Source organism: Onychomys torridus, chromosome 16 (assembly GCF_903995425.1).
Source record: "Onychomys torridus chromosome 16, mOncTor1.1, whole genome shotgun sequence".
NCBI classification, from domain to species: Eukaryota; Metazoa; Chordata; class Mammalia; order Rodentia; family Cricetidae; genus Onychomys; species Onychomys torridus.
In genome coordinates, this window is record NC_050458.1 from 61361913 (window position 1) to 61388387 (window position 26475).

Below are 26475 nucleotides of genomic sequence, written 5' to 3' on the forward strand. Positions count from 1 at the left end.
GGTTTTACTGCTGTAGCTTTAAGATGAATCAATAATTTGGTCATTTTGATATTGCGTTAAATCTAGCAAAGTAGAGCAGATCATAATTCAACTTGAATTAGTCTACAATTTACAGTAACCAGAATTTTTTTTTTTAAAGGCCCCATTATTTGGGCCTCATCCTTCTCTCCAGACTAAGTAGAACACATTAACGTCTCTAGTAAGCAAGCAAATAGGATGTGAGGGTGATGTGCAGTTTCCACAAAGCCCAGTTTATTCTCCAGGGGTGGGGCAGACCAACCCTAGCCCAACAAAGAATATGTTACAGAGGACAGAATGTGACATAACAGCATTCACACACACACACACACACACACACACACACACACACACACACACACACTTACACACACACACTTGGTGACAGTGGCAGGCATCAGAGCTATCAAATCGACTCATAACCTCAAAAGCCTTAGACGGTGTATAATCTGTTCCCTACACTTGGGCTTGAAAGTCATCATTACACTGCTTGCTCTTGTGACTTCAGTGAATTAAGAAGTTTATGGAGTATGGTGGTGTACACCTTTAATCCCAGCACTCAAGAGGCAGAGGCAGATAAATCTCTGAGATCCAGGCCAGCCTGGGCTACATAGTAAGTTCTAGGACAGCCAGTACTCTTTGTAGAGAGATGCACTGTCTCAAAGACACACACACAGGAGTAGACACAAAAGACATGTAAGTTTAATGGTATTAGCCTTATTCCTGATGAAGCTAGATTGGGCTACCTAGCTTGGATACCTGTGTTCCTATTTCTACCCAGAGATCTGTATGTGCCATTGTGGTTCTGGAGGATGGGATGTTGTCATCAACAGGGCAGGAAGAGACACAGCCAGCCTCATATGCAGTCACAGGGGAAAAAAAAGAAAGCCCAGGCTATCCTTACAGTGACTATTCACGTGAAGAATTTGTGTATTTCACCCTCACCTTGTCCATCAAAATCTTCTTAAGGTCCCCAAGAGCAAGCTATGGAAAGAAATGTGTTGACAGGATTCCCCATCTTGTGGTGGCTGCAACATGAACAGAGACCCTACTGCAACAGGACAGATGCTGGAAATGCTATGTATAACCTACTCTGATTCTGAAGAATGGAGAAACGTGTATATGCCAGACTGGGTGATACCATCAAAACCAAAACAAAACAAAAAATGTTTTTTTAAAGACAGTACCTTGCTGTAATAGCCCAAGATGGCCCACTTTCCATCCTCTTGTCTCAGCTTCCCAAGTTGCTGGGGTACAGGCATGTAACCATCGGGCCCAGCTGAAGTCTGGATATTAAAGAAAAACTTCCATGGTCTAAAATCACAGCATGTGAACAAGCCTCCTCCAGTAACTCACCAGCACACACGGTACTACTGCCCTCTCTACACCGCTTCCTGGGGCATCACACAAGACTCACAAGTACTTTTAATTCACATTTTAATGTCTGAAAACTATGTTAACACTGCATTTATAGAACATAACTTCTTACACTTTCTTATTTATACCACACCCTGAAAAAAAAAAGAACAACCCAACTTTATATGATAGACAGTGAACATTTTGTGACTTGTGACTCACTTTGGATGCCCACCCCAAATCATTTACAAGGTTTTTACATTAATAAAGCAGTGGTGTGCTCCGTGTACTGAGTCAGAGGGAGTCTAGGACACACTGGACTCTAGAGACTGTATTACGTACCAATGGTTAAGATTCCAGTGGTGGTGGTGGGGACAGACAAGACGGTCTATGTTGGCATCAACATTAAAAGGCAAAACATGCAAGACCTCCAAAAGCTTAAATAACAGGATGTTTTCCTTCAAATCTGTGCTCATAAGAATATTCAGCCCTCCCCTCAAGGATCCCAAAGTTTGGGAAAAGGTAATTCCATTTTGGAAAATAAAACAAAACAAACCCTCCCTAACTTCTGTTTTCTTAAACTCTGTGCAGTGGCATCAACGTTAACTGTGAAAGAACGTCATAGAGAAACAACTTCTCATTTGGGGGCATGACAATGGTTTTCTTCTAGATCGTTCTTATTTGTATCATCTAAATAACAGATCATGACACCAGCAGAAGAGTTCAAAGCAGCTATTTCTCAGCACTTCTTCTTCCAAACAACTAATTAAGGTTTTAGGCTCCAGGTTTACATTTACAGAACTATGGGAGAGAAGGTAAAATCCTTCTAATTCCCAAACAAAACCACTAACATCTATGAGAATGCGTATTTCTTATATGCAGGTACCAGTGACCTCTATTTCTGTGCGGCTCAACAACTGCAAAAATATACAGCCTCCTATGTATTTACAACATATTTACATACAAATGAAGGATGCCTCCAGTGAGCCTCGAATGCATAGATTCAAGCCTGTGTACAGTAGGCCCAGTGCTTTATGGTTCTTCCCCAAGGAAACCCCGAGAAAGACATCTGCATCCATGCGGACTTTGCATTATTCTTCAAGAACCCGCCTCTTTAGAGTCAGCATTATTTTCAGTCATTACCCACAACCCCAATTTGAACCCAAAGTCTTTATCACTATCAACAGTCCACTGCATTTTAGAGGAATTTGTACCCGTTGCAGAAGGAGTTCTCAGATCTGCCCTCCTAAGAGGAAACCACTGATTAATATTGCTAGGTGACTTCTCTTTGCAGGTGCCCGGATGTTCCCTTGACTAGGACGCCATCCTTAAAGCCTATCTCCTTTCTAAACGGATCAATGGGGCTGTTGCTCTAAGGCATACACTACGCATATGATCCTACCACCCACCTCTGCCCTACTCCAATTAACAATGCCATCTTGCCCTGTGCTCCACGGAGATAGGCTGGGCTCTGCCCTCCCTCACAGCCTTGAAGCTCCCTCAGCTGTGGACCTTTCACTAGAATTGTATTGATATTTTATATTTTACAATATCAGGACTGAACGTCCCCAGCCAGGGCTTTGTACCTAGCAGGCCAGCTCTCTACCCAACCACAAACAGACTGCTGAAAACTCAGCATTTACAAAAAGGCATTTTAATTTACCTAAATTCTGTAAAGCCTCAATTTGATGTCTCCACGGCTGTAAGAAAATGTGGGTGCCTTAGGCCACTTTCCCTCAAGTGCAGGCACCCTGAGTTTTACTCATGTCCCTGCATTGCATTTCCAGCAGGAAGGGACACAGGTATGCCCCGCGCCCCCCGCCCCCCACCCCCCAAGATGTCTCCTGCATTTGCAGAGATACTGGCTGGAGTCCTTTTATACCTTTTCCAGGTCCTGGCTCTGATTCCTCACCCCAGGAACTGCCTTCCGAGGGCTGACTGACTGGAGAATGGCTTAGAGTGGTACCCAAACTTGATGCCGAGGGTGTCACCTGGAGTCTAGACCTGAGACTTGCAGAGAACAGGTTGCTTTGTCCATGGATTCTGGCGGCGCTGAGGATTTGCATTCTGATGAGTCTCTCGTGGCCTGGGGGCCACAATTTGAGAAACACCAGCTTGGGGGCCTGAGTTCAACTCCAGAATTCTTGGCATAACTGTTGGAGGCATCCTCGGAAACACGGAAGCAGCTCACCACAGACCCTGGTCGTCTGCAACCCACTCCCACAGTGCTCTGATGTTTCTCAGTATGGTCCATAAGTATACCAGAAAGTGGATAGAGACCTCTTTGTACCTTCCGTCCGATCACTGAGCAGTTAAACCATGGATGAAACACAAGACATTAAAAGTGCTGGGTGCTGGTCTCAAAGCTGAAACCTGGGAGAAGCTATGATGTTAGTGGCCGAGAAGGAGGTGGGCGAATTCTAGGAGCGAAAGGCCACAGAACTGGAAGCAGCCAGGCCAAGCTGGACAGTCTCAGAGAAAAAACAAAAGGTGGTAGCTAAGGAATCCCTCTTCCTCCTCCAACACCACCCTACCAGCAGGGCTTTGAACTTAGTTCCTCTAATGTTGCAGGAGCCCAGGCTTCAGGCCACTGTGGCGGAGCCCCAAACTCCACATCCAGCAGACACTGTGGCAGAGACGAACAGTCTGGATTCCATAACAACAGGCTGTGGCTTCCTCTTGGTGACTTGGATTCTCCCCCCCCCCCAAACCCCACCTCCGTTCTCTCTGGGGATCTGGCTCTTCTGCAGTCCTGTTAAACTATTCCCTTTCGGCTCAACTCTGGGCTTGGCAGTCTTTCCCAGCTACTCTGGGGGCTTCATCTTCACATATAACCCAGTTACAGAAAATCCATTCCAGGTGACAAAGCTTTGGAATATGTGCTCCCAGGGACCTGGGGACTGCCTGTCCATGCCTAAAAGATGGGTGTTCTTTCTGCACACACTCCGCTCACGCTACTTCTAACCAGCAACACTAAGCTAGGAATCTACAGTAGTCTGTTACACTAGTCAGAGAACAGTTCTTCACCCAAAGGATGGAACTGGCCCCGGTCAACAGTGTGGAGATCCTAGGTGCCAAAGGAAAGCACTGCTTCCTGTGGCGAAGGCCTACTACCCTTGGGTCTACACATTTAGCAGGAAAATGTCTATTGCATTTGACTGTTGAATTCTACCTAACATCTGACACAGGTATGTTTTGGCTACCAGTTCATTATTCTGAGCAAGAGTAAGAAGAGTATACAGGGAATACCACAGACACCATGGGATTAATCTGTGGTACCCGACAATGACAGTAAGGTCTGTAACATTCAAACAAACTCAGGTACATATATAAAGGAGTTTAAAAACAAACAAACAAACAAACAAACAAACAAAAACCCACGTATCATAGACATCAACAACACGGTGCTTCCTGCAAATAAATATACTGTAAAATAGTACATTAGTTTTATCAACACATAAAATCCAGAGATCCCAAATCACAACACATCCCAGAGTTAATGATGGTTTTTGAATTCACTTCATGAACGTAAAATGAATGAAACGGTTACAGAATGAGTTAAATAGAGGGTAGTAGAGTAGGCAAACTGAATCAATGTATTTTTTAAACAGTGCCAAACAAGCTACATAGGTTGGTGAATCATCTGTCATTCTCTGTGACACAAAAAGCATTTCCACAGAGGGCAGAGGCCACTGTGGGTTTTACCCTTTTCCTGTCTAGGCCTGTGTCCAGTTGCCCAAACTCAACGTGGACAGAACTCTGAAACACTACCAAGGCGATGATGCAATGTAGGAAATAACTTTTCCTTCTTCCCCAAGAGGATGGTGGCAGTCCTACCTTACCTGTGGGACTTCAGTATATGAAGGGACATCTCTGGGTGTAACTCTCATGAGATGCCTTCCCAAAGACCTTTGGGGATTTCAGTCAGAAGGAACAGTGTCTGCAGCTGAGTGTCTGGGTCCTCTGCCAACTCTCTGTGTCAGATCCTACCTGTCTCCAGGTAAGAAATGTGTGCTCAGTATATATATAATTTTATCTGAGAACTCAACCAGAATACCTCTGGCTGCAGTACAAGCCCTGTCTGCAGAGAGTGGTCACCGAGCACATGCACTTCCTTCTGCAGCTAAGCTATGGGCAGCCACGGGTATGCCCACCAACAGGGCATGCTGCTCTGGGTTCCCTCGCTGCCATGTCCAAAGCTGCTGTCGTTGCTCTCTGCTCCCCTTGGGAGGGGTCAGGGAGAGAGTACAGGAAACCCTGCCCTCCTCAGTCATGGGATAAACTGAAGACACACAGATGGGGAAGAGCTGCTTGTTTTCCCCAGCAGGGACAAGAGAGGACACAGTGACTTCAGAAGTTCTCCACAAAGACTATCTCAGAAGCTTTACTTTCAAGATGGGATGGAGAATTAATGGAGAATAGAAATGAGGCTTATTTAAGGTACAAAAATCCTGTTATTTGTAATAACCTAGATTTATAGATATAAAACACGTCTTTTAAAGACTCCCCTAAAGTAAACTACCCAATATAAAAGAGGATGACCTACCTACCCTCGGTCATCCTTAGGTACACATTATTCTCTGTTGCAAAAAGCTGGTGGACATGACTAAATGCTGCTGGGTGTGTAAACCAACAAATCATCTCCCCCTTCAATAATATGGGTGTAGACAGAGGCTATCTGCATCGTGAGTAGTTCCTTAGGCATTTTGGGAGGTCTCATTTGTCACCATGGGACCCCACGCAGGTGACTCAGCCGAGTAACTGTGACACCAGATGCCGGGGAGGTGGGGGGAGGGAACAAAGCTTCATTTGTGAGCTCTCCCAAATGTGCATTTTAATATCTTCCCACAAGTGCCCTGCCCACCCCTTCCCAGCCAGACACTCCCAGGGAATAGCTCCGTGTAGGAGCAGGATAGAGTACCAGCAGGTCTGGGACAGCCCATGTTGGGTGATCAGAGCTGCCTCAAATATTGGGCATGCTCAGATGCAGCAGTGGCACGCAACTGTCTCTCAAAGGATTACCCCTGTGTGCTATGTTAACCAAAATAGGCAAAGTATTTATGAAACCTTTTTTTTTTTCCTGAAACCTTTTTTTTTTTCTGTAAAGCAAAATAAATATATACAATTCAAGATTATTTTCTCTTCTAAAAAGATACAGATAGCGTGAGCGGGAACATCAGTAGGAAAACGACTTTAGAACCTTGGTGTCTAACAAATGAATACACCGGATGATCGTGTTTCCACAGTTCTAAGAGACTGAGCAGAAGCCACAAAACACAGTAAGGAGAGGGAAAGGTGAGGACGACATGAAATCTGCAAAAGATAAAATCCACAGCCCCTACGTGGCTATCCCGGGAGGACACAGTCATTCTGGAAGCGGGTCTCCGTGTCACAACCCCGGTGTGGTTGTGTGCCTCTCTCTCTGTCCGTAAACTTGCAAAAGAAGTGGCGAAGGATGGGTGGTGAAGAGGCGGGCGGGAGCAGGAGCTGGCTTTGCCCGGCTGGTCTCAGTGGCCTTCGTCACTGCCAGATGAGCAAGCCCAGTCGTAGATGACCAGCGGGATGCTGATCAAGGAGAACAGGACCCCCAGCGCCAAGAACAGGGCCGCCTGCAGCGACAAAACACGGGTTATTTCCTATTTCTGGTGTAGCCAACCTTTTCCATGTGTACCTGGAGGAGGAGAACTCTCTGCCCTCCTCCTTTGTGCTCTGGGGTTTTGGGGAGTTCCTTACAACCATGGTTGAACTTTGAAGACTTTCTTCTAAAACTGGGTGAAGGAGGCCCTGCAAAGATGGGTGAAGAGCAAACAGGCCTGGTCCTCTACACTTTACACTGTCTTCTGGGTCAACTTGGGTGTGTCCATGTTACAAATGGCAGAGTCTCCTTATGACTTCCTCTCTAAAGAGATTACAACCGAATGAGCTGGGTGTGGTGAGACACGCCTTAAGTCTCAGCACTCAGGAGGCAGGGGCAGGCAATGTTGCTGAGAAGCAAATGTTTCTGTTTGTAAGAGTGTAACACATGGTGACTTGATCTCATTGTATTGGCGAACAGGGCAAAACTAAGTTACTTGAAAGGTTGATGAAGGTTACAAATGGATCAGACATCCCAGCACCCAGGACATATTAGCTTACACATAGCTTGGCCTTGATGGTGAACTTTGCTGGGGTTGGGTGGAGGGCTCTTGAGAGCCAGGGGCTGGCCTGAAAACTGGAGGGGAGGCAGAGTGAAGGAAAGGATGGTAAGTGGTGGGGTTAGTGGGTCTAACACTCTGCTCTTCCTTCCCAAACAGAGCTCCCATCCACTGCACTTTGGGAGACCCAGTTTTACTTTGGGAGCACACGGGAGAACCTAGAGAACTCGCAGACAACAGGGCTCTGCTATTTGTAGCTTCTGTCTTGAGTGGGTTTCACTACCCTGTGAGGACTCTCTGCATAGGGCTAGAGGATTTGGGACTCATGGCTTTGAGGATAATTCTCCTAGGGAACTGGGGTTCTACCAGCGTTAATGACCCGGCTCCAAAGCGCACAGTGAACAAACCCTTGTTTGCCTCTCCTCTGGGTCCCTAGACTAAGGTGATGTAGGTGACAGCAGGGCCTGTGTATCTGGGAGGCGGCTGAGAAGCCTTCTCCAAGGCCAAGCAAAAAGATACTCCAGAGGACTGACCTTTTTACCCCGATTCCCCTCCCTGTCCATGCACACCACCCTCAAGGTGTCCTTGAACATCACCAGATCCACAAACAACAATCCCGACACAGAGAGGCAGTTCTGAATCTACATCTGCTTGCTCCGAAGCACCCGTCAGGTCGTAAAGAGACCCTCTATGCTAACTCCCAACACTTTGTATGTAATGCATCGCCTGTGTCCTGAGCTATGCAAGGGAGGTAACGGTAAGAAACCGTCTGGGGAAGGCAGATAGCATCAAAATGTTTTGAGTCCTTGCTCACTTCCCGTCTCGATAAAGACAAGGCACTACTCTCCTGAGACGCAGGGTGAAAACATCCATTCCTCAGCTTGCTGTGCCATGGGTGAGAACATAGGCGAAGCCCACTCGGAGCCTGGAAAAGATACTGTGAGGATGGAAAGGGTCCAGATTTGAAGCTTTGGCTCTCCCAAGGGGAAATCTAAGGGGTTGACACTCCCTTCAACGCAACTGTAGGCTACGTGAGGAGCCCGTTTACCTGCAAGTCTAGCTGGGAAACTAATCAGAAATATTAGAGTAGCTGGCAGGAGACATACCCAGATTCTTTGAGTGCCTTTATCTCCATCCTGGTTTGTGATTTTTAGATAAAGTGATGAAGGGAGAATGAAGATGAGCATATTAGCAGATGTCACTCCTGTAAATTAATAAAACAATCATTTAGGGCCATTATTTCCAAGTTGTAACCATAAACAGCCCCTGTGTGCCAGAAAGCGACTATACCACCGTACCTACGACTCCAAAGATATCCTTCATGGAGGGAATAAAGATCACCAACAAGTTGATAATCACCAAGAGGATGATGGTCACCAAGACGTGGCGGCACAGGTGGAACTTGGTCTTCTTGGCCAGTTCAAATAATGACGAGCGAACCTGCAGGGAAAGCAGAAACCCCTGAGGGCTCCAGACATTCGCTGACCCTCCACTCTCGGCAGAAGAGCTGAATTATTTACCGGTGCATGGAAATTGTCAAGAGTTTTCTTAATGCTCAGCGAACTTAGAGCTGGCGTAACAGTCTGAAGGTATATGGGAGCTTGACTCCAACTGTTAGGCTCCTCCTGTATGACACAGTAAGCTTTCCTTTTGGGTGGGCTAACATCCACCTGGGTGGTCTCTGCGGTAAGGTGACACGGGGAGGCAACCACTCTATCGATATTCTTGTAAAAGGAGGAAGATGAGAATTCAGATCGAGCGCCTGCATGCTACGCTAACATATGGATGCCACTCGCTGCCTACCAGGCAGAGACTTGGGCTGAGCCAAGTGTCGATGACCAAAAGGCCACCTATGGTGGGCCTTTTCTGGAAATTAGATCCTGGAGTCAGAAAGGTAGTCCAAAGACCAGCGTTTCTGCGGTTACCCTGAGGCCCTTTACTTACTGTGAAGAACAACACGGGTACAGTGAGGATGACAGCCACGATGACAGCCAGCCGCACGGTCAGGATGAGGATGTCGCCCTTGTGAATGTCGTACTTGTGAAGGAGGTCTGACTGCACCTTTTCTGAAACGAAGGGGTGTCAGAGGGCTTTTAAAGGCAACTCGAGCATTGCTTAACGACAGCTCCCCTGAGCAGCCAAGCCTCCATAAAGAGCAACAGGGGGGGGGGGGGGGAAGGCTTGGAAGCGTCTATTTTAACAATCTAGAAATTCCAGTGAGATACGGTTATAACACATGCACTGTTAGTTAAAAGGGGTCTAAAGTCACCGCTATGGGTGGTGATGGTGCACGCCTTTAATCCCAGCTCTCAGGAGACAGGGGCAGGTGGATCTCTGTGAGTTCGAGGCCAGCCTGGTCTACAGAGTGAGTTCCAGGACAGGCACCAAAACTACACAGAGAAACCCTGTCTCGAAAAACCAAAAAAAAAGAAAAAAAAAAAGAGGAAAAAGAAAAACCTGCCTAGTGTGGAAGACCTTATTTGTGCTAACACACACACACACACACACACACACACACACACACACACACACACACACACACACACACACACGGGAAGCCTAAAGCCCTTCGTACCTGGGAGCTCATACCAAAGACTGCCAGTCTCCCTGCAGGAACGATGGGCCACCCAAACACCTCGCTCCCTGTAACTGAACTTCCAGGGGCCACGCAGGAGAGGGTAAGCTACTCAACCACCCTGGGGAAAGAACCCTTCCCCTTCATGTTCATGGCTCTCACGAAACAGTCTTTAGTGCACGGGCTCCTTGGATTCTCCTCAGCTCCCAACTCTAAGAAGTGTTATTTCAAAGGCTGTTGATCCTTCAGTGGCAGCCTCCAAGGGCATGCCAACGCTCACTCTCTTGACAAGTGCCTGCCCCCTCGTGACTCCCTTCCTCCAGGGCTTCTCCCTACACCTGTTCTCAAGGTGGCGGGCAAGGAATTCAGACTGTAACCAGTCTCTGTCCACTTCTGAAACGGGACTGGAGGTAATAATAAAAATCTCTCCAAATTTAGTGTTCTTTACTCAAAATGCATAACTACGTATAAACAGCTGAGCTGTCACCCCCTAAGCGTATAAAAGGACCCTGTGTTCTATTACAGGTGATAAAATGAACTTATAAAGAGGACTCCAAACAGAACAAGGTAACTCAGGCCTCGACTATGAGCCCTCCTCTCTCTCCCATCACCCACCAGCCCCGTGACGCGAGGAACCTCCTGACAGCATGTGTAATAAAACGAAAGGCAGTGGATACGTCCTTCTCTGGCAGGTACCATCCACTAGTGCTTATGAAATCAATAACCTTTTTTCCAAGCTGAATTAATCTGTAAACATGTTTAAATTTTATTTATTTTTTCGGTGAGGGGCGCTGGGGAGTCCTAATGAAGCATTTAATAGAAAAGACAGTAAAGTCAGCTTCAATAGTTCTCACACTATGACTCACGGAAGGGTGACGCAAAGCTGCAGGGTCATCAGATGAGATGCCGGGGCAGAGAAAGCCACCACTACCCTGACAGGGTCAGCAGCACAGACGGGACACAGTTTCTATCTCAATGTTCACTGCTAAGTCATTGCTATCCTTCACTGTGGGGCACCAAGTCCCAGTGAACAATTAGCTGCTTTATTTTTAATTAACGGTGAGTGTCATGAGTGTGGGCTCGGCTTTTTTTTTTTTCACTTTCGGCTCTTCTCTCTCTCTCTCTCTTCTATTAATGGAATCCGACCCAATTTTCAGTGTCAAGTAGGGAAGCCTTCTCTGATGTCGTTTTAAATTTTCCTAAGATGGCATGCTTCTAAAATACAATTTCTCTGAAGAAGAAAAAGCTTTAGAAGAGGGGCTGGGGACTGGGGATTTAGCTCAGTGGTAGAGCGCTTGCCTAGCAAGCGCAAAGCCCTGGGTTCAATCCTCAGCTCCAAAAAAAAAAAAAAAACAAACAAACAAAAAAAAAAAAAAACTCCAGAAGAAAATATATTATTTCTCAGTGATTATTCTATTGTGCAGCCTGAATGAATATGGAAGAAGCCATCGCCATTTGCTATGAGGAAATAAAAAAACACCATGAAACCATACAGAAAACGTTTTGTTGTGCCCTTTGGTTTCAGTGTGAAGTGACTTCAGTATTGGTTTTCCCGGCTATTTTTATTTATTTATTTATTTATTTTGGTTTTTTGAAACAGGGTTTCTCTGTGTAGCTTTGTGCCTTTTCCTGGATCTCACTCGGTAGCCCAGGCTGGCCTCGAACTCACAGAGATCCGCCTGCCTCTGCCTCCCGAGTCCTGGGATTAAAGGCGTGCGCCACCACCGCCCAGCACTTCCCGGTTATTTTTAAATACAGATAGGCACTCATCAAGGGAAGTTACTTACCATAAAATGTCAAGTACCCAAAGATGGCGGTCAGGAAGTACATCACAAACATGGCGAAGAAGGAAATATTGGAAACCATCTGCATTTTTTTCTGTGATCGGCTAAAAACAAAGACCAAGGAATTAAAAATTATAAATATATACATATACATACATACATATATATATTGCTGATTCAAAGTGTCAGAGTTCAACCTGAGCCAGAGACTAGCTTAAGTTCCCTCCTGTAGGGTTAGTATATTATTCCCTGACCGGCTCAGCTGACCCTCTGCAGTAATGTGGCTTTTAGATAATTCTTTAATAATAAATGGGAGCTTGAAGGCATCCAGCCCTGGATAACTCAGGAGTGCCCTTCCAGGTGCTTTAAAAAAAAAAAAAATAGCCACTTCTTATCTGGAGGGTGGAATTTTTAAAAAAATATTTGATTTCCCATGCTGCAGAAAAATTTCTGTACCATGCACAGAAAGATCCAAGTGTTCTTCTCCCAGTCCCAGAGGTAGAACCTGACCCCAGGTCTGCTGTATGGGTCCTGCTCAGCATGGCTCAGCCTCAGGGACACACCTGGGCTTTGCCTACCTCTGAGGATTCAAGAGGTCTCAGCTCAGAGGGTGGCAGGCTCTGGCTCTCAGGTCAAGCTTCATGACCCTTCAAGCTGGCCCGCTCAAACAGCGACTCTACAACCTGTGTGGCTCTGTGCCAGTCACAGCATCTGGTTAGGTTGGCGGATAGCTGAGGTGCCATGGGGAGTCTGGAGGACAGGAACACTGGGAAAACCACAAACTAAATACCGATCCTCAACTAAATATATGTAAAGATATACTTAAATTCTCTAAGGTTAGGGCCACCGGGGAAGAACAAGGTGTGTGTACATAGATGCAGGCACTTCAAAATATAGCCGTGTGTCAGTTAGACAGGAAAGATAAAGACTGAACAGGAAACTCAATGCCATGTGCTAAGGGACTTATCAAAATGGGAATGGGCGGCATATGACTCCCTTCTTCTGAACTTAGACTATGGGGGTGACAATCTTTACATAGAGTGGGTCTGGTGACAGTGCGCTGAAAAACGAACTCTCACGGAATTCAGAAGCAGGCCTTTAGCCCTCTCTGAGACAACGAAGAGGGTGAGGCCATAGGAAGGCAGTGTGGTAGCACTCTGCCGGGGACGCTGAGACAGGGGGATTGTGAGCTTGAGGGTAGCCTGGGCTTCCTAATAAGTAAGATCCTGACTTAAAAACAACAAATTCACTTACAAAACAACCCCGAGTAAAGAAAACTCATTGCAGACACTTGAACTCCCAAATAACACGGTGTTTAGAGAAAAAACAAACTAAAAAGTCTAGGAATCGGGGGTGCTGGGGAGGTGACTTGGTGTCTAAGAGCACCTGCTGTGTAAGCAGAAGGGCTTGAATTCAGGTTCCCAGACACCAAGTAAAAAGCTGTCATAACAACGCATGCCTGCCTGGAACCCCAGGGCTTGGGGGTGGGGGATGGAGGGTGGGGTGGGGTGGGAGGGTGGAAGGTGGTACTGGCTGGCTGCCAACTTAGATTCTGTCTCAAGGGAAAAAGGTGGGGACCATGACAGAACCTGAGTGTATGCAAGTGTGGTGCCCGTACAACCACACATACACACACACACACACACACACACACACACACAAATAACTAATTAAGGCCACATGGCGAGTTGCTTTCTTATTTACAGCTAAAAATACTGCAGATTTCGGAGTGCCCTTAACGTAGAGCTTGCTCAAGAATGCAGCAAACTGAACTGACACCGGGTGAGGAATCCCTGTGTATTCTCACACAGAACTTGGCCATTCGTAGGAGGTGGGCAATGAAGAACAAGGCATGAAAAGGTAACGGATCTTACTCTTTGAGCTCGCTGTAGATCGGCAGGACAGATGGGTGGCAGACAAACGCAAACGCAATGGTGGGCAGAGCATACACCGTCTGTCCGAAGGAAAAAAGGAGACATTCAGGAGAGACATTCTTACGACAAAAATGATGTTGTATTCCTGAGCTGTCACATTCAGCCTGTTTCCCTGGGATTCTGGGATGACGAGATTTTTAGGAGGGTTCTGGTCCCCAAATGAAAGCAGCTTTTCCACGAAGGTTCATCTAGTAGAGCCACAGGGCCCTTCCCGTCTCCCAGGGTGAGTGTCAAACATCCCAGCACATCTGCGCCATGTTCCTGCTGCAGTAGCCGGGTAGATGGGTCTCTATGGCAACTGACAGCAAGAGGCAGGGCATTGCTACTCTCCGACGTCCTTCACTAACTGAGGTGACTTGCCCACTGCATTCTTACAAAGAAGGTATCTAAGTTGAGTATGGTGGTGCACACCTTCAATCTCTGCACTCGGGACTCAGAGGCAGGAATGATCTCTGAGTTCGAGGCCAGCCTGGTCTACGTAGTTGAGTTCTAGGACAGCCAGGGCTACATAGCGAGACCCTGTCTCAATAAACAAACAAACAAACAAACAAACAAACAAGATGGTATCTAGAAAAAAGTTAGTTCCACAGCTTACCACTTCAGCTTTATTTTTAGAACCAAGAAAGAAGAGATCTATTAATTTTCTTGGAAGAGATATTTTTGAGCACCCAAACCCAGCTGCTGCTTCTCCTCCTCCTCCTCCTCCTCCTCCTCTTCTTCTTCTTTTTGTTTTGTTTTGTTTTTCAAGACAGGGTTTCTCTGTGTATTCCAGGCTATCCTCTAACTCAGAGATCCGCTTGCCTCTGCCTCCCACGTGCTGGGGGCAAAGGTGTGTGCCACCACCACCCAGCTCAAACTCCGAGAGAAAGAAAGTTTCCCTTTCCAGTAACATATTGCATGCTCTAACTGTACCAAGCACCTTCCAATGGGAACCCCACGATACAAAAATAGGACCCTCATTTTCACACGGGCAGTTGGAAGCCCCCCTGAGGATTCTAACCTGTGTGACTGACTTGCAGAGGCTGCTACTGTCTTCCAGGCTCTAACCAAACCCCAACAGTATGAAGGTCTTTAGAGTACACAACTGTGGTGTTTTCTCTATTACCTCTACACTGCAGCAGTGGGCTGAGGGCATGATTAATCAAAGCCCAAGGCAGCACGCCACACAGGAAGAGAGATGTGGAGACCACTACCCAGAGAGACTGTCACAAGGATATGAAAGTTGTCCTAAACCAGATAGAGGGTGTGACTTTGAGCATGTGCGTGTGCGTGCAATAGTGCTGTGTGTTTCTCAAAGGTGTACAAATGGATTGTAAAATACAGAGGAACAGTGCTGTGTCTTCTCTTAAAGATGAATACATTCCAACAGGTGACCACAACAAGCACAAGAAATATTGCCCTTAATAAAAATGCTCATGTTTATTTTTAAACTCACCTTTGAGTTGAAGGTAACGTATTTTGGCGTACACATGTCAGTTACATTGGCACTTATTGTTGCGTTTTGTTCCATATTCATGCATGGAATTTGAAATTTTTTGTAGATAACCTGGTATTGAGAAACGCAATCAACGGAGATTGTGTTAAGACCAAATCATGAATAACTATCACAGCACTTTGAACAACATCAAAACCACAGGAACTGCTTCAATCATAACTTACCACTATTAGGAAAAAAACCATGCAGCTCAAGGAAAATCCACTGGTGTAGCCAAGATACCCTTTTTAAAAAGAAAAATATCAATTACTATTTTACTAATGTAATCATGAGTAGTTATTATTATTAAAAATATCAATTACTTGTACATATTGCTTCAAGCATAGTTTGGGACTTCAACACTATGTCACATATCCATACAAAAACAAGATGTATCTTTTCACAGTGCTATTTTATTTGACAAAAAGGATAATAATAGTAATAGTAGGGCTTTGAATAAAAGCATCATAGTCAGCATGTTGATTCCAGGCATCCCTGGCACATTCCAGGGCACAGATCTCAGCATGGGAAGAAGGAGCCTACTGGTTTCGGCCCTGTCTCTGCGTGGGTGCACTCCAGTGCTAAACCTATTTACTCCTTGCCCCTCTCCCCAGCTCCTTCCTACTGTGGGAATCCTGAATGTTACTGATAAACTTCTCTCTCAATAAGAGGCCAACACAAGTAGATGTGAGCTTCTGGGAACAGAGCAGTGGTTCTCAGCCTTCCTAACACTGTGACCCTTTAATGCAGTTCCTCATGGGGTGGGGACTCCCAACCACAAAATTATTTTCGTTGCTACTTCATAACTGTAATTTTGCTACTGTTATGAATCACAATGTAAATATCTGTGTTTTCAGATGGTCTTAGGTGACCCCCTATGAAAGGAGTCTTTGCTCCTCCCAAAGGGTCACTACCCACAGGTTGAGAACCACTGAAACAGAGCACTTGAGGGTCTTACTCCTCTTGGAATGCCAGGGAAAAGTGGTCACCACAACCTCCATGATGGCATTGGCCTCCCAGGAGCTACATTATTCTTATTCCCAGGGAAGGGCCGTTCTCTATACTAACTGGAGGGACAGCAAAGCCTACAGACATCCAGAGATCAGAAAAATAAGTAGTCAAGAAAATCTACTTATAAATTTCATATATGTTGCGCAGCTCTGACAAATCTTAGCTAAATTAAGACCAAAAATATAAAAAATAAAAAAATAAAAAAATAAAAACCTTCTGTGAATCATAATTATTTTTGAGAGAATATCAATCCAAACTTTTGCCTTGAATTAGCCCAGATTTAAAAAATGCATCTTAGAGCCTTAGGAGAGATGGAAATCTGGCCCCATTATTCACTGTATGAAATTCCCATAACTCCAGGCATGCTTATCTCCAAATATAAGAGTAGAAACAAATGTCAAAACCGAACGGATGACTTGGAGATCGTCTGCCTTTTTTTTTTTTAACTTTACATTTCTCTCTTTCTTCCTTTGGTGGGTGAAGTCACCGAGACTGGCTACACTCTAAACTGAACTGTCATTTCTAACACTTGTGTTCTGTCTTGATCTTAGATTTGAAATTTCTGAGTATGAATGGCCAGGATATTAAACACCACAAACCAGCTAAGGTGGGAAGATTTTGAGTTTCAGACTTGGGGAGACACTGTTTCTGAATTCACAGGAAGGAGGGTGGGGTATAAGTCAGTAGAGTAGAGCACCTGGGTAGCATGCGCCAAGCCCCGAGTTTGATCCCCAAAACCATGAGACAAAGAAGAACGGAACTTTATAGGGGAGTTCCAGTTTCTGGACTTTTCTCAAGGTAGTCTGTAAGCCGTGCTATTGAAAACACTAAGAGTCCATTCCAGTCCCAGAGCTACCATCCTCAGAGCTCTGGCTCAGTGGAAAAGCTTCTCAGGAAGCCACATCATGTTTTCATTTTCACATTAATATCAGGCCTTTTAAGAGATTCAACTTATGGTTTATTTTGTTGTTATCCTACTGAAGGCGGGCAAAGGTGTTCGTTTTCTAATGGTTCAGATTCATCTGGAAGCAGAGAGCCCGAGATAAAGGCCGGATCTTTGCTCACCCAGGTTCTTCAGGAGACACAGCGGGAGAATTATACCAAAGGTTACCATCACAACCAGGACGCGACCATCGACGTACCAGGCTCTGAAAGGCATGGAAGTGGCTAGGTTACAGTCTCCAATTAGAAAGTGACATCGTTTCCCTCAAATGTAAAATTTCACAATGCATTTTAAGGACTTTTAAAATCACTGCCTTTTATTATTTTCTTTTTGAGGACTATTCATCAAAGACTTTAACCCCACCGCCACTTTACTACCGCCTTATCCTCATGTGACTAACGCAGGGGGCACTTCCCCTCTGTCTCCCATTGGCTAAACGTGGCATTCCTAGGAATTATTTATGCGGCTTCAAAGCCAACTTCACAAGTGGCATTCTGTCAGATTACAACTTGTCCTATCAATTATTTAAAGAGGAAGTCCCCTTTGTTTTGTTTGGATGGCACCAACAAGAATGTCGGCGTCACCACAGGTGGGCATCCCTCCCTCCCTGAGCCTTTGGATTTGACCTTGAATAGAACATGGGGAACTACAGCTTCTACAGTTTCCCGTGAGGGAAAATGGGGAGAACGAGGCTGTCAAGGACTCTCAGACGAGGGGTCAAATGTAATGTTGTGCCAAATGTTGCTGGCATCGCTTCCTAGGGTGAGCTACATTGTTAATGATGTCAGTTCATGGAAATTATGCTCCCCAAATGCCATGGACTTTCTTTCAAAGAGAAGGTAGGATTTTCTCTTTTTTTTTCTTCTTTGTATGTCCTACTTCTGTGTTTAAAATATTCCATATGTGTTCTCTTTCACAGCACATAGAGAGTCCAGGCTCCCTACCATTTTCAGGGTGTCAGCCACAGTTAAGTGGCTCTCTGCTTCTTCCATTTATATTACCACCTCCCACCCCTCCCAAAAAAGAAAAACAGGCTTAGGAACATTTTAAAACTTTCATAAAACAAAACTTGTCATCCTTCATTTAAGCCAGTGGTTCTCAACCTTCCTGATGCTTTAACACAGTTCCTCGTGTTGTGGTGACTCCCAACCATACGGCTATTTATTATCATTATTATTTCCTTTTTTGTTTGTTTGTTTCATTTTTTGAGACAGGGTTTCTCTGTGTAGCCCTGGCTGTCCTGAAATCCACTCTGTAGACCAGGCTGGCCTCGAATACACAGAGATCCACCTGCCTCTGCCTCCCAAGTGCTGGGATTAAAGGTGTGCGCCACTACCACCAGGCGTATTATTTATGTATGCATGTATGCATTTACTTATCTAAATATTGGACATGCGGGATATTTGGTATGCGACCCCTGTGAAAGGGGCATTTGACGCCTCCAAAGGGGTCGTGACCCACAGGTTGAGAAACACTGGAGCAATTGGTTTCATTACATCCCACTCGAGAAGTAAGAACAGGTCGAGAGCTTACGAAAATGTCTCCTCCTGTCCCATGAGGAATTTTATGGCGGAAGGAAGTTCGTTCTTTACTATGAAGAGGTAGCTCAGCATCGCTGGAGAATGAGAAGAACGGGAACAAGTTCGAAAGACAACACCCACAGCTCTTATCACAAGGTCCCGGAGCGGCGGGCAGCTGCCCCAGGCTCACCTTCCGTGAGCGCAGGTAACATCAGCGCCGCGGCAGCATCTGACTCCTCCCTCCGCTTCCCTGTCCACGGCCACGCAGGCCACAGGACTCTGACTGCCTGAATCACATTAAATGGCACGTGGACACCCAACCCCCAGCATCAGAAAAGCCAATAAGAGCCAGGCACGGCCGAGTCCCACAAGAGAAACAGGCTCTTACCGCCAGTATTCTGTAGCGAGGTGGCTCCAAAAATCACCAGCTTCCCCGTGGTGCCAAAGACTTGCTCTCCCAGCTTCTCATAAACCATGCAGCCTGTTTACGAACGGAATTTGGGAGTACAAGAAATGACAAAGCTCCGAGAGCCAAGACAGCGAACATCTCCTTACGCTGGGGGCTACGCTTCCCCGTGACTTTGCGCCTTTCCCACACCCACACCGTGGCACTGGAAGGGTTAAGGCGCCGTCATTTGAACCACCTTGACATGTCTACATGTCAGACGCCAGCACTGTTTCTCCTTCGCCATGTTGGCCTCAGAAATATTACAAGGAAAGACTGGGTCATACTGGGTGGGAGAGCACCACATTGGCTCCGTGAATCTGCTATGTAATATTAAAATCAAGATTTGATTTTTTGAAGGCCCTCATGTTTGAGACCAAAAAAAAAAAAAAAAAAAAAAAAAAAGATTTCCTCTGAATGAATGTGCTGCACTGATTAGGCTAACAGAGAACTGCCTTCTATTTGAAGGGGGAAGCCCACCCATCCTTTCACCCCAACCTGTTTCGCCACCCCAGAGTGATGCCTTTATCTGTAGGGGACAGTGGTTAATGTGGAAGCCGGTAACGGGCCGGAGTGTAAGGATAAGCCATGGTGGGGCGCTTGGCCTTATTAGTTAATTACCAGCTCCAAGGCTCAGGGAACTTCATGGAAGAAGGGTTGGAAGGAACGGAGAGCAAGAGGCTAGGGAGGAGTGCAGCCAGATGTTGTCTACTGACATGGCACAACTGTCACACTTAGGAACTCACGGCTGCTGTGGTTGTCTGCACAAGACTGGGCCCAGGAACATTTGATGACCAACCGGGAGGGCCCAGGAGGCTCCACCCCTCCCCGAGGGACTATTGGCAGTTAATGATTGGAGGAGGGGTCGTTTTCCTGAGTGGTTATAGCCCCCAATAGTAGCCTTCACTCCAGTAAACAATCTCCCACTGAAACTATTAAATTCAGTGGGCCACATACAAAACTAAGCAAGGGCGCGCTTGTTGAGAAGGGTTCCAGTTGGGAGAGGTGGAGAAGAGAGGGAAAAAAGGGGGCAAAACTACTAAAATTCACTATATAAATGCATGGAACTGTCAAACACTTTTTCAAAACTCGGGAAGTATCTTCATAATATCCCACCAACCCCACCTGTTTTAAATATAACAATAAACTTAAAACGCCTAATAGTCACTACATAAGAGTGTTCATGACAGGTAAATACAGTTCCAAGACATGCAGCTGCCCAGAGAAAGAAGCAGGCAAAACTGCATGAAGAGAATTTTGGCCGTTGCAAAATTCTCAAGTGGTCAACCAGCTCATTTAAAAAAAAAAACAGTAAATTTTTAAACCAATTCACAAAAAAAGAAGAGAGAGAGAGAGAGAGAGAGAGAGAGAGAGAGAGAGAGAGAAAGAGAGAAAGAAAGAAAGAAAGAAAGAAAGAAAGAAAGAAAGAAAGAAAAGCAAGCTTATCCTTCTTAATGGCAGTTCATAATTACAAAAGGTTCACAAGCAGCAATTTAGGTCAGGCTATAATTAAACCTTTGCTCAACCTCATGTAAGACTAGTGTAGACAATGGCTAGACCCTGAATTTATTACAAAACATTCCAGTCATCTGTATACAATAGCTGGCCAAGGTGGCTTCAGCTAATGTAAAAGTCAAAGTATTCCAAACACGAGCCAGTGTCCCCAGATAGAAAATAAACACTTCAGGTGTTACATTGCCCAGAGAACTTGAAGTATCCCTAGTAGCTTGCTCACTCCCACAATGCCTTGGGAGTAACATTTTCTCCTTGGAATATGTACAAAAGAACATAAAAGGCCTGTTTACTCAAGACCTTGTAAGCTGTGATAGAAAAACATAGGATCTTTGCTCAAGGTTCACCAAGGCCTAAGGAAACAGTGAAGCCTTTAAAACCAAGTGATCCCAAACTAGAAAAACAGGTACAATCGAGAGATCATTGTAAATGATGCAATAACACATTGTCTGTGAGCATCCTGCCTTCACAAAATTGTACATCTCAGCTTACCTGTTTCCTTGGAACAGATCAATAGTAGGTTTATTGAGTATATAGACAACAACGTCACTGAAGTCAGAAGTATCCTATAGCAAAGAAAATAAGTATTTAGAAAATGCATTTTAGAAGGGCAAAGCTCTCCTTCTGGTTAACATGACTGGTTAGCATCAAATTAGCTGCCTGCTTAAAATCCTCATGAAAATACTTCTCATCGGAGTCCAAGTGAATGTCCCAGTCACCATCTGTGATGTAATTCAAAACCCAACTACATGAGGACATTCAGGTGACACCACTGTAAGATCAGGTTCTGAAAGCAAGCCTTTGTAGCCTACGGCGTGAATACTCAAGGGTTACATCCGGGGCGGGAGGGATGTGTGTGTGGGGTGTGTGTGTGGGGGGGTTGCAGACGGGGTGGCAGGGAAAGATGTCAGTGACCTTAGGAGAGTGACCATGTGATTTTAGCAGACCTGCTTGAGTTCCTCTACCTCTCATTTCTCATGTATGACCCAAAGACACGCCAGATAATGACATGACCTATCACTCGAGAGCTATTCCTCAATCTGCGCATTATGCCATTAATTTAATTTTTTTTCCTTTGCACCTGGCTCCTCTTAGATAAATGTAAACATCTCTAAAATGTAGGGCATTCTCACAATCAAGAACAACATGAGAACAAATTCATGTTTTTGTTTTAGGACACCTGGCTCATTAACAGACCTTTCTCAAGAAAAAGGGTATTTAATGATGTGGGAGGTCACACAGAGTATTTCTAAAGCACTTAGGTAAAACAGACATGATAACTGAAAATAAACCTTGCTTATTGAAAAAAAAAGAAGAAGAAGAAGAGGAAGAAGAAGAAAATACAATTCCAGTCCTCAAACAAAACCACCTACTTCCTCATGCAGGGAACAATGCCTGGCATATATTGGCCCCACGATAGCCTTAGCATAATTAAAAGCAGTTATTTTCCTAGTAAGTGCTGTTGAGAAGCACTGGGCCCCTCCGGCAGTTCTCTGTGAGCTCAGGCTCCCAAAGCTCCCCCACTGCACACCAGTGGGCCTGCCACTCTGGGGCCTGAGGCTACCTCTTCTGCCTCTCTCCTTCCCGGGGCAGGATGGCTGTGCTCTCGGATTCGGCAGCATTTTGTTTCCCCTGCACATGGCATTGTCTTGGAGAGATGACTAAGGAGTTCACGGTCCCCAGAACTGATGGACTCCAGAAATGGATCCAGAAACAAGAAGGCCAAGTTCCACGGAGGCAAAACAAACCCCAGGAGAAAGAAGAGAAAAAAGTGAACATTGGGAAAAGCTAAACCACCCTGCTGACGGAGGGGGACTGAGGTTATTTATGACGGTTGAGACAGTGCATTCAGATTTACATTTATTTGGCAAAGATCCTTGCCTGAAGTGGGTAATGAAGACAGTAAGTCCCTTGTGGTCTCTTCTGTCCAAGGGACAGGAAGGTACCAAGAGCATTTATTTAACCAACCCAGGAGTTTGTAATGGGACGGGATTTGACTGGTGTTAGGAAAGGAAGACCAGACAGTCTTCTAAACAAAACAAACTTTGAAGAAACAAGCTTTGGGTTTGATTGACCATCAAGGGGCAACTTCCACACCACATGTGACAGGCCCAAGGCACAGGGTAACCTCGACTCCCTTGTGTGGACAGGAAAAGTACCAACTCGGGATCTGTCGTGTGCTTTTCTTGAATGACATGGACCATGTAGGTAGTGTAGAGGAGCCATTACCACCCACAGATCCAAGGATGAGGGGTAGAAAGCACAACCTTGTAAGAGAAGGATGCACCTACCCAAAGGGGTTGGTTATCAGTATCTACAGAATGACTCAAGGCGTTCTAGGAACACATCCGCTCTCTCATCCAATAAAGAGTGCCTGGGACCACACAGCTCTGGCACACAGTCTCCTGTCTCCACTCTGTGAACCCCGTCTCTCTGTAGATGACACTCAGTGGCCTCTAGGAGACAGGAGAGGTGAAGAACCTCTTCAAAAGCACCTGTCACACCTCTTCCTTGTTCAAGGAGAAGTATCAGTCAGGGAAGATTTTTCATTTTGGTTTTTGTTTTTGTTTTTTGAGGCAGGGTTTCTTTGTGTAGCCTTGGCTATCCTAGAACCCATTTTGTAGTCCAGGCTGGCCTTGAACTCACAGAGATCTGCCTGCCTCTGCCTCCTGAGTGCTGGGATTAAAGGCATGCGCCACCACTGCTTGGCAGATCAGGGAAGATTTTAGTAAAGTGTCCCCCTCTTTCCCATACCGGAACTCAGCAGGATGAGGTGAACCCATGGTGGTGACAATGATTCACTTTCTTCTATGTTTAGTGACATAACACGGCACCCCGCAGTCAACAACATGGAATGTCCTGTAGCCTTTGCCTCAAGCCATCCAATCTCTGGAGATTCTCTTCTTCATCCTTCCTAAAATACATCCCTTCTTTTTTTTCTCCCCGCTCCTCCCCTAGGGCAGTATTACCACATACGTAGTCCAACCTAGCCTTGAACTCATGAACCTCCTGCCTCAGCCTCCTGAGTGCTGAGATTTCAGGTGTGACCTACCACATCTAGCCAGATCTTGCCTATAACTAAAAACCGACATAAAACCAAACCTGGGGCTGCAGAGATAGCTCAGATATTAAGAGTACTGGTTGCTCTCCCAAGAGGACCAGGATTCAATTCTCAGTGGCCACATGGCAGCTCATAACCATTTGTAGCTCCAGTCCCAGGGGATCTGAGGCTCTCTTCTGGCCTCCACAAGGCATTATATACATACGGTACACAGATATATAGGTAGGCAAACACCCACACACAAAGTATTTTTTTAAATTTCTTTTTCTATCAGACCACTAAAAAGCATACTGTATATGTAAAATTCCAAGAATGTAGGCTGCACTGAAGTCTAGCAGCTAATTTAGCAGGGCACATCTTTTTGTTTAGATATTAGAAAGAAGCAATGTTTCCTAATTGATTCTACCATACCTAGAATAGTATGAAACTCAAGTTAGAGCTACTTTAAGACCTCAACACCGTGACACCTGAAAGAATGAGCCAGGAGGAATAAAGAGGAGAAATGTGTGTGTGATCACTTCTCTGAATGCTTAGGTTTCCAGCCTAACAATGACCCTATTTGTCCAAAGAGTCGAACACATAATTATGGTTTCCTTCGAAGACACCAGCCACCTAGAAATCACTCCAGCTCCACACCACTGGGGAAAAGCTGGTTGCATGTGATAACTGAGCTGCAGAGGTATTGCTTATCCAGTCTTGGATCATCTTTGCCAAAAAGGGACCTAGAATGTCTAAGTGTGTATGGACAGGTTGGGAGCCGGGGCAAGAAAGCTGCCACTGTGAGGGACATGGTTAGTTTGAAGAATTCTTGTGTTAATAACACTTCAAAGATGTAGTGTAGGAAGCCAGATACAGTGGCACAAGCCTGGAATCCCAGCACTTGAGAGGCAGTAGCAAAATGATCAGGAGTTTAAGGCCAACCTCAGCTACTTAGCATGTTCAAGGCTAGCCTGTGCTACTATGAGACAGGAATTACGATCCCCAAATAGAGACCTCTTCCCCAAGCTGTCGTACAGGAATAACCTAGGAGACTTTGTTTCTCCCAACAGAAGACCGTTAAGAAACAGAATTCTAGGTGGTGCACGCCTTTGATCCCAGCACTTGGGAGGCAGAGATGGGCGGATCTCTGTGAGTTCAAGACCAGCCTGGTCTACAGAGTGAGATCCAGGACAGGCACCCAAACTACACAGAGAAACCCTGTCTCCAAAAAGAAAAGCAAAAAGAAAAAAGAAAGAAAGAAACAGAATTTTAGGCTCCTGGATCAGAGCACAATCTTCAAAGACTGCCTGGCATTTTACCCCAGAAAGGAGATCTCTTTGCTCTGTGCCAACAGGCAGACATCCGAATCAACAATGCCTCCTGATGAGGAATGCACTAGGCAACCGGTTCCATTTCTAGAAGTCCTGTGTGTTAGAAATGAGGCTGAGCTGACATGGCTGCAATTATTTCTCCATCGGGTCTTCACTTTCCTTCTGGGCCCGTCTCAAGCTACCTGACCTCTAACGGCTTTTCTGCTGAACAGCCCTCCCCACTGCCATGCTCTCTGACTTAATCAACTCTGACCCTTTCTTCTGTTCCTCTTGTAAGTATCTGGGCTGTCTACACCTCAGCCAACCTCAAGGGCTGTGTGCTGGGACAAACACAGAGACACAATGTCACTTTTTGTCTAAATGGTGCAAAGCATGATGGGATTTTTTTAATCCTCTGAGTTGAACAACATACATTAAAAACTAGCCCATTTTGTGATTCATTTTTCTGGCAGTCATATCAACTTCTTTGTTTTTGTTTGTCTGTTTGAGATTAGGCTGAGTTTACCTGGCCCTAGCTTGTCTATCAAAGAGCAGAACTCCACATGTGCACATACTCCATTTGATCTCTCAAGTCTCCTCCTTACCCTCTACTGTTCATCTCATCTGCTTCCTGTCTTTTGTGTGCCTTCCTCCAAACAACCGGACTGCACGTGGCACAAGGTGACCTGAAATAGCCACCATAAGGCAACTGCCTGAATCTGCAGGTCAGACAGGCCGGTGACCTGTCTCCCATGCCTCACGTCTACCCAGCAGTAAGGACTCTTGATTTCTACTTGCAAGCATGCCCAAAGGCCACAGTCTGTGGCCAACTCCCTTTTCCTGCTGAGACCCCCCTTTCCACTCGGCATCCAGAATCTGTTTCCTGCCTTATCGCTGTACCATGTGTTTTCATGCCTAAATTACAAGTCAGGCAAGGATGGTTTAATTTACCTGTTCATACTCAACACCAATGAACAACTTTCCTAAGAATCAATGAACTCACAAATAGGATCTTGTCTGCAAGTTACGAGAGACTATACCAATATCCTGGTCAAATCAAGCCACACCTATCTACCTAAGAACAGTCCTGTGACCTGCGGTTCCCACTTATCTCAACCGTTGACGGTTGACCACGAGCAACTGTATGTAAATGGGCTGTTTAATCATTTACTCCAGGATGTTGTTTGAACCCTCCAAAAGCACAAAAAGAATCTTCCCACTTTTAGTCCCAGGGGATACACCTGCCCTCCACAATCTTCTTAACTACTGTGACAGTGTTCTAAGATACATTTATTCTACTTTCTGCTAGAAAATTTTAAGTCATCTCAGTGAACTTCTAAGTACCTATTTTCGTGTGTGTGTGTGTGTGTGTGTGTGTGTGTGTGTGTGTGTGTGTTCCTGCTTGTGCAGATGCACGTG

General features: G+C 45.5%; 1 protein-coding gene across 5 annotated transcripts in view; it reads right to left on the reverse strand.

Moving 5' to 3' along the window:
* Positions 1–1438: 1438 nt before the first annotated feature.
* Slc38a1 (solute carrier family 38 member 1) overlaps positions 1439–26475 on the reverse strand; it is a 67919-nt gene continuing 42882 nt past the window's right edge. For all 5 annotated transcript variants that reach the window (XM_036207835.1, XM_036207832.1, XM_036207833.1 and 2 more), the window contains 12 exons: positions 21199–21272; positions 19138–19230; positions 18763–18844; positions 17352–17434; positions 15461–15519; positions 15237–15347; positions 13742–13821; positions 11871–11971; positions 9453–9574; positions 8807–8948; positions 8615–8712; positions 1439–6983 (listed from right to left, as the gene is read on the reverse strand). In XM_036207835.1, the coding sequence (XP_036063728.1) occupies positions 6882–6983; positions 8615–8712; positions 8807–8948; positions 9453–9574; positions 11871–11971; positions 13742–13821; positions 15237–15347; positions 15461–15519; positions 17352–17434; positions 18763–18844; positions 19138–19230; positions 21199–21272 (1147 nt within the window). In that variant the 3' untranslated portion in view covers positions 1439–6881. The remainder of the gene's footprint in view (positions 6984–8614; positions 8713–8806; positions 8949–9452; positions 9575–11870; positions 11972–13741; positions 13822–15236; positions 15348–15460; positions 15520–17351; positions 17435–18762; positions 18845–19137; positions 19231–21198; positions 21273–26475) is intronic.